Source organism: Callorhinus ursinus, unplaced genomic scaffold, assembly GCF_003265705.2.
Source record: "Callorhinus ursinus isolate GAN/ISIS: 27379988/994484 unplaced genomic scaffold, GSC_fseal_2.0 scaffold18, whole genome shotgun sequence".
NCBI lineage: Eukaryota > Metazoa > Chordata > Mammalia > Carnivora > Otariidae > Callorhinus > Callorhinus ursinus.
In genome coordinates, this window is record NW_027397080.1 from 24,593,023 (window position 1) to 24,601,576 (window position 8,554).

Below are 8,554 nucleotides of genomic sequence, written 5' to 3' on the forward strand. Positions count from 1 at the left end.
CTGAGCCCAGTTCGCCAGCTGCTTCCCATCGTCCCTGAGCTCACTGGGCAAAGAAATGAGAACAGCTCCAGCCCAGGGGACTCGCCAGCTAATTTTAAAGCAGTGTTCATGTTATGGTTTAAAGTGAGGGTTTATGGTTATTCTTGAAATGGTACCACGTTCACATGGTTCCAAGTTCAAAAGGGGCTTGTGACAGTGTCCCTCCTGCTCTGTTTCTCACCCATCCAGTTCCTTCTGGAGGCGGTCAGTGGTATCCATTTCTTCTGTGTCTTTCCATATAAATGCAATGCACGACCAAGCAAGCATGTATGCATATCCTCCCCTCCTTCTTATCTTTATGTAAGTGGCGGCATATGCTACATAGTATCCATATCTTGCTGTTTGCATTTCCTAGTGCAACTTGGAGACAAGTGCGTCCTGGCAGCTTGTGAAAAGCATCCTTATCCTTTTTGATGGCCGCACGGTCCTCCCAGCAGAGCGGCACCGTGATATGTAGACACATTTGTTTTCAGTCTTTGGCCCTGACACACAGCAGCGGCGATGTGTAACCAGTGTGTAACAGCACAGGGTACGTAAGTTGGGTCCTGAGTGAACTCCGCTCGGTCAGCCAGGCTTGTTAAATTCAGGACTAAAAGTAGAAATATCCCTCCTTGGAAGAGTTAAGCATGCAACATAACTGTCAGGGGTGGCTTTACTTAGGGGGCTCTTGGACACAGCGGGTTGGCCAGGAAGACCCGAAAGCCCCTTCTGTTTGGGCTGAAAGTGGCAAATATTAAGCAGGCAGGAGGCGCTCAGCCCATGTGTACTCCCACCCACACCGCCAGTGGTGGGCTGGAGGGAGGGGATGGTCGGACTGGGGAGGGGCTGCTGAGGGTTGGGCTCTGGCTTCTGGAGCCAAACCGTCTGGGACCTCTGTCCCCCCTGACCTCAGACAGCCCTGCCTTGTGCAGGGTTCTGAGCGCTGTGGGGGAGGAGCACTCTCAACCTGGAGGATGGAGACCCCTCTGGGCATGGAAGGGACTTGGAGGGATCTAGAGTGGGTCTTGCTCCCTCTCCAGGGGGCTTCCTGTTCACCACTGAATCCCCAGCACCCACAAAAGAGTCCTGGGCATAGTAGGTGCTCAATAAATTCTTGGGGTGCAAATGACTACATGAACCCCATACCCCTCAAAAAGATACCCCAGTGGGCTTCCATCGGGCTCTCCAACCAAACCAAGGGCTCTGTGACCGTGAGGCAAGTTTTCCTAGACTCCCACAGCTCTCTGCATGCTTGCTCAGTGTAGACTGTCCCCCTCAGCTCCTCAGGAAATTTCCCTCATCATTCAGGTAACCAGGTCCCATGGTCAATTTAGGTCACGGTGAGGGATGCTATGGTACGCCACCTGACCCCCTTCAGGACACAGGCACTTATCCCCCAGCTGCTGCCGGCCCCCCTCCTGGAACTGTCCACACTGCCAGTTCCCACGGCTGTGTCCCTTCCTTGGGGGCAGTTTCCTCCAGTGTTGCGGGGGCCGACAAAGGGCAGGTCGCTTGTCTTAATACAGGACAACTCCAAGGGCCTATCCCAGCACCAGGGCATCCCGTGGGTTACCCAAAACCTTTGTAGCTCCCACATCCCTGCACATTGTCTCCCGCTGCCTCCACCACCACACTCCCTCCCCAATGTGGTTCCCTGTCCACCGCCTCCGGGTCCCCACCCACCACCTGCGGGCACCTCTCCCCCTCCAAATCTGTTTCTGGAAAGCAGACATGAAACAGTTACCAGACAATTTCAACTCAGAGGTTCAAAAGTCAAACTCCACACAAAAGAAAACCTCCAACTTGGTTTTATAAAACTGTATCTGCCCGCCCACACAAAAGAAATATTAATAATGTGGCATGCTATCACATTGCCGTATTCAAGTGTATCAACTCAACACTGCGCACCTTAACCTTATACAGTGTTATGTGTCCATTATATCTCAGTCTTTACTGATGGATTGATTTAAAGATTTATTTAAAGATTATTTATTTTATGGGACGCCTGGGTGGCTCAGTCGGTTAAGCGACTGCCTTTGGCTCAGGTCTGATCCCAGGGTCCTGGGATCGAGCCCCACGTTGGGCTCCCTGCTCAGTGGGGAGTCTGCTTCTCCCCCTGCTTGTGCTCTGTCTCTCAGACAAATAAATAAATAAAATCTTTAAAAAAAAATTTTTTTTAAAGATTATTTATTTTAAAAAGAGAGCAGGGGGAGGGGTAGAGGGAGAGAGAATCCCAAGCAGACTCCGCACTGAGCCTGACGCAGGGCCGGACCTCACGACCCCGAGACCACAACCTGAGCTGAAACTTTAGAGTTGGCACTCGACCGACTGCGCCACCCAGGTGCCCCTATATCTCAGTTTTTAAAAAGTTAACTCTTGTCCCTTTCCCACTAAGGTTTAATGCATGTGCAATGCTTCAAGCTGTGGAAAAGAGGTGCAGGGATTCTCTCTGCCTCTTCCGCGTGCCACAGCTGGACAGAGTGGTTCTTAACCGTGGGAGGTGTACTAACGGCCCCCCAAAGATGTCAGATCCCAATCCTGGAACCTGTGTCATCTCACACAGGAAGTCTTTACACAGGTGACCATGACTCTTTGAGATGGGGAGATTATCCCGGCTTTTCTGAGTGGACCCTAAAAGCAGTGATGAGTGTCTTTATAAGAGAAGCAGAGAGAGATTTGCCACACACAGAAAAGAAGGCAAGGTGACCACAGCGGGTCCTGGAGGCATGCCGGTGGCCACCAGGAGCTGGAAGAGATGAGGAACGGACTCCTCTCAGAGCCGCCGGAGGGGACACAGTCCCGCCCGCCCCTTGATTGCAGCCCCCCTGAAACTGATTTTGGACTTCTGGCCTCCAGAACGGAGAGAATACATTTCGGTTGTTTTAAGACACCCTGTTTGTGGGGCACCTGGGTGGCTCAGTCTTTAGGTGTCTGCCTTCGGCTCGGGTCATGGTCCCAGGGTCCGGGGATCGAGCCCCGCATCGGGCTCCCTGCTCCGCGGGAAGCCTGCTTCTCCCTCTCCCACTCCCCCTGCTTGTGTTCCCTCTCTCGCTCTCTCTCTCTGTCAAATAAATAAATAAAATATTAAAAAAAAAAGACACCCAGTTTGTGGTAACATGTTACATACGGCAGCCTCAGGCAAGTAACCTGTGACCGCAGGGGAGGGGAGGGGAGGGGAGGCAGCAGGAAAGTTCTCGATCCCCAGGCACTGTCCTAGGATGGCTCTGTGCTGTGCAGAGCTGGCCGGACTTACGGTGGGTGCTTTCTCTCACTTGGGCTTCCCTGGTCCTTCGCAGAGGCTCCCGCCCCCCCATGAGTGACTGGGGGAGGCTCCCCTGGGTCTGTCTTGATGCCAAGGCTGCTCCAGTCACCAGCTTGTCCCTCGGTCCTTCTGCAGCTCCCGCAATCTGGCAAAACCTTTGGCTTTTGTCTGCTGAGGCGGGTAGCTGCTCCAGGCTGCCCTGTGGTCAGGTTTGGGGACAACCTCACACCAGTGCCCCGCTGTGCACTGTCCCCTTTCTGGTCCACAAAACCCACTCGTGCATCCTTTGCCCCAGCAGTTTTGGAGGGGAAGCAGCTGACTCTCTTCGGAGAAGCACGGTTTGACCTAGGTTTTTTGGATCCTTTTTTCTGTGGTGTGAGGGTAGGGGCTTTGGATGTCCACCTTTTCCACCATCGTCTATTCTCCGTAACCACATGAAAACAGCATCTCTGGGTGTTTAGTGAGCATCGCAGGCCCTATGGAGCCAAGATCTGGCCTTCGTTTTCAAAATCTGGAGGCATCAGGTTTTATTTTCTACAGAGGAACCTAAATCCCTATGTCAGGGCCATGAAAGGAAACGTACACGAAGGACACAGAGGGAGACTAGTGACTTCATTCCACAACAGCCACGCACCCCCCCCCCCCCCGCCCCCCCCCCCCGCTGCGCGCCACACCTGGCACCTGGGGACAGCAACAAACAAGCCCCTTCACGGTCTTAGAATGGGAACGACAAATACGAGGGACACAGAGAATTCTCTGGCGTCTGGGTCTCACACAACAGTCAAACCCTCACGCTCATGCCCCCTCGGGTTCTAGCACTGGCCATCTACTACCTTTTTCTCTCTCTTTTTTTTTTAGATTTTATTTATTTATTCACTCAATAAAGACAGAGAGAGAGAGAGAGAGAGGGGCAGAGGGAGAAGCAGGCTCCCAAGGAGCAGGGAGTCCAACGCGGGACTCGATCCCAGGACCCTGGGACCATGACCTGAGCCGAAGGCAGATGCTTAACCATCTGAGCCACCCAGGCGCCCTACTACCTTTTTCTCAAAGGATAGCACGAACAGGAATGCAATTCCTGGCCCCACCTTTGCCCTCGGAACATCGTACACATCCCTTTGGGGTCTCCCGAGAAGTCTGAGGCTGACATGACTGTCCCTGGCGCTCTTCCTGCCGATGTGCTCGGCATCCAGTGTGCTTCCTATAATTTTCTTTATCAGGAAACACACAGCGGAGGTGTGTCTGTCACACATACACATGACAGCGAGTCATCAGACGGGCATCCGTATGCCTCGGGATGTTCACCTGGCTGGCTGCTGGGGAACTGACTTCAATGCAGCTTAGAGGAGGGATGTGCCGCAACCGCGGGGCTCAGCCTTCCCCCCACCCCCTGCCGCCCCACCAAAGCCTCCATGGGAGCTTAGAATCAGCTGGGCTCAGATCACAGAAGACTTCACAAAGTATAGACCTGGGAGAAAAAGCCACACAGAGTAGCACTGACCTTCAACTTCGAGTTTGCAGCATTCAGCCTGACCATGACAATGAGTGAATGCACAAATAGCAATGAGAGCTTGACCTCCCTTACAAAGAGATTATCAAACTTTATTGCAGCATCTCACAGCAGAAACGAGTCTGCAAGGCCAGGACTACCTTGGGATCTTCAGAGGGGGTGCCCAGGGCTCCAGGGCACGGCGGAGGGGAGCAAGACACTGCCGGGAAGGTGGCCACGCCCAGGGAGAGGACCTGTTCCCCAGAGCTCTTGCTGTGCCACACTGCAGGGGACCAGAGCCTCTGGCCAGGAGCTTCCAAAGGGAAAGGACATGGGGGTGGGGAGGGCGGGGGACGGGCTCAGGGCACCATGTGCCACCACTTGAAGGAGAAGGGCTGCCGGCGCACGTTGGTGCCACAGTGCACCTCCCCATGCAGCATGTGGTACGGGGTGAAGTCGTCGATGAAGGTGCAGTGGAGGCCCAGCGGCTCCAGCAGGGACCGCACCTTCTCCTCCAGGCAGCATTGGCCATTGATGATGGGTCCGAAGGGTTTGGGGATGCCCAGGTGCTTCCCCAGCACCAGCATGTTCACCTGCAAAGAAGCGGGGTCCCAGCTCAGAGCCAACGGCGTGCAGCCTGCCTCACTGCCCGTGGGTCCACTTTTCCTTCTGACCTTCCAAAATAGCAGCCCCCCTTCACAGACGGGGAAACAGAGGCCCAGAAAGGTAAAGCGGGCTACTTCCGGCCACCCTGCTGGTCTGGGCCTCAGACCCAAGTCTGTCAGACTCCAGGGCCCATGTTCTCTCCTTCCCATCTGCCGCCTTCTGGCAAACTCTCTATTACTCAAGGCTCAGTTCAGGTGGCACCCCCTCTGCAAAGCCGCCCATGAGTCCCCGGACTCTGATAGTTAGTGCTCCTCCTGTCTGCTCCCCCCACAGCTGCGAGCCTGGGGCCTGGCCCATAGCAGGCGCTTAGTAAATATCCAATGACTGGATGAATAAATGATTACCTTCTTGGTAGCACTCTCCGTGTATTATTTATGGAAATGACTGTTCTCTCTCTTATACTGGGAGGTGAAAGGAGGATGATTCTGGCTCTAGGCCAACATGGGTTTGAATCCCAGCGCTGCTACTCAATAGCTGTTTGACCTTAGGCAAGTCACTCCACCTCTCTGAGCCTCATCAGCAAAATGAGCCCAAACGGGGTTTCCGTTGCTGTGACGATTAGACGTCATGCTCACGGAACAGGTGCAGGGCTCAGGAGTCAGGGAAGGGCCTCTCATCCTCTGTTATGGTCCAGACACAGCCCCTGCTGAGTGTCTTGCACCCTGAATTTCTCTGCCCGTTCCACGCCCACGCCCCCGCCTCCCACTGCGGGCTCCTGGGGTGAGTCATAGCTCATGCTCAGACTCCTTCCAGAGCCTCCAGCAGCCAAGGCACAGAGTGGAGCTGATGACTTCGCTCGTGATGCCTCATCCCCTGGCCGCCGGCATCAGCCTTCTTTCCTGCCTAGGAAACCCGGCTGGGCTGACGTGGAGAAACAAAACGCTTGGGGCCAAGGAACTTTAGTCAAGGTGCCCCTCCTGCCTTGTTTTAACCACAGAACCTCTTCTTCGAAATAAAATCTTCTGCGGCGCCTTGATGCCCAAAACAGAACAAACTCAAACCACTGGCTTTGAGGCACCATCTTGGAACCCCAGTGACCTGGGGAAACCAGTCTGGCGTCCTCCGTGCCAGGGGCTCCGGGCTCCTCCCTGAATGTGACCTCCAACCCCAGCAGGAGAGGGCGGCTGAGGGGCCCCAGCAGAACTGGCTGAGTTTTCTGCCTGGCCCTTCACCTCTCTGAGCCTCATCGGCAAAATGAGCCCAAACGGGTTTCCGTTGCTGTGACGATTAGACGTCATGCTCACGGAACAGATGCAGGCTCAGTCAGGGCACAGGGATGGTAAAAATACCATAGGTGGCTTTGAGATGGTGCTTGGCAGGGAGGGGGGCGGTCACGGTTAAAAGTTCTCGACAAAGGCAGGATCCCCCTCAAGTCCACCCTTCAGAGGAGAGAAGCCACCCAGCCTGGGCAGTGCTAGCCTCACGCCCTCAGAGAAGTCTTCCCGGACCACCCCCGTCTGAAATGGTGCCCCACCTCGATCCCTTCCAAACGCGACCTGAGAGCCGGTGTTAGCTGCTTGTTCCGTCCACCGCACACCCGCAGCGCCCCACACGGGGAAGCCCCCGGGGGGCAGTGCCACGTGGTGAGGGCATGGGCTCTGCAGCCAGACCCCCGGCTGCGAGCCCCAGCTCGAAATCCCATTTTACCAGCTGTGTGCTCTTGCGCCAGAGACCTGACCTCCCTGTGCCTCATCTGTGAAGTGGGAGCGGGTGAAGAGTCTCGGGTTCCCAGGGCGCTTGTGAGATGCCCAGAGCCGCCCTGTGAGCCACGCGGACCCCAAGCAGACAGCCAAGGCCCCCGGATCTGCGCCCAGGGTCCCAGACTTAAGGCCATTTGCAAAGGCGGGCCGATCCCAAAGACCACCTCCTCACCATGTTTGGAAAATAGGCTTCGGCCTTGAGGACCCTGCTGACTTCCTCCTCCCGGAGCTTGAAGAGCTGGGGGATGTCGATGATGTCCCGCTCGGTCAGGCCCAGCTCCCGCTTCAGCACCTCCCGGTTCCAGTTGATGCATTTCTGGCGGGGGGAGGTGGGGGGCGGTGGGCATGGCTGGGCCAACTCAGGCAGGGGTGGGGGGGACAATAGGGGGGGGGAGGGCGGGGGGGGGGGTGACGGGGCACGGCAGGGCCGCCGCGAGGAGGGAGTGGGGACCACAGTGGGGGAGGGCGGTCTGGGGCTGAGGCCTGGGAAGGACCAGGGACAGGGTCAGGAAGGCAGTGAAGGGCACCTCTTTTTCTTCCCTCCTTCCCTCCCTGGGCTCAGCTCAGTCCCTCTGCCTCTGGCTTCTGCCTGTGTGTCCCTGTCTTTCTGGCCACTCTCTAGCACTTGGCCTCTCTCCTGCCGGTCCCTCTGTCTCTGAGAGTTTCACCTGTCTTGCTGTGGCTCCAGCTTTCTCGACTTCCTTCCTCTCTTTTCCACGCATCACTCGCGTGTGTTCCCGCAGTGGTGACTGAAGTCTGTCTGTCTGTCCCACACACATTTACCCAAATCCCAAAGCCGTTCGCCACCAAGCCGACACGCAGCTGGTGGGAGGCTCTGCCTTGAGCCTCCAAGGGAAGGGAAGGAGGTGGGGTGGGTGGTTCAGTCTGCCCGGGCTGTGGCACCTGCTGGGCGCCCGGCTAGTACCTCCACATATGAATTATGTTCTCTCAGTTTCTTGTCTGACAGAATATCCTCTATTTTCTGTTTTTTTTCTGTCATGGAGAGAAAAGAAAAAAGAACGCAGATGAATTCAGAGGTCGATTTCCCTCTTCCCAGTAGGCACAGTGAGGACTCAGTTTTCCCATCTAGAAAATGGGCGCAGTTATAATTTCTAGCTCATAGGTTCGTTGTGAGCATCTAGGAGGCAGGTGCCTTTAATAAAATATTTCATCAGTGTAAGTTCTCGTTAAAAGTGTTTCTCTCACTCCCTTAAATTATCTCCAAAGGCAAACAGAGGTCTAACTGTTGCCTGATGATATTAGATAAAAATTCTCAGCCATGGAGATTTACCAACCTCTGACCCAGCCCATGTCTGCAGACTTTAAGATTTCCTTCTGTGCTCCAGCCAGACGGAACTTTCTTTCTTTCTTTTTTCTTCCTTCCTTCCTTCCTTCCTTCCTTCCTTCCTTCCTTCCTTCCTT

The 8,554-nt window shown here is 55.1% G+C and overlaps 1 protein-coding gene across 3 annotated transcripts in view; it reads right to left on the reverse strand.

Moving 5' to 3' along the window:
* Positions 1–4,858: 4,858 nt before the first annotated feature.
* PADI4 (peptidyl arginine deiminase 4) overlaps positions 4,859–8,554 on the reverse strand; it is a 36,539-nt gene continuing 32,843 nt past the window's right edge. For all 3 annotated transcript variants that reach the window (XM_025855846.2, XM_025855844.2, XM_073903281.1), the window contains 3 exons: positions 8,058–8,125; positions 7,305–7,448; positions 4,859–5,359 (listed from right to left, as the gene is read on the reverse strand). In XM_025855846.2, coding sequence (XP_025711631.1) covers positions 5,126–5,359; positions 7,305–7,448; positions 8,058–8,125 — 446 coding nt within the window. In that variant the 3' untranslated portion in view covers positions 4,859–5,125. The remainder of the gene's footprint in view (positions 5,360–7,304; positions 7,449–8,057; positions 8,126–8,554) is intronic.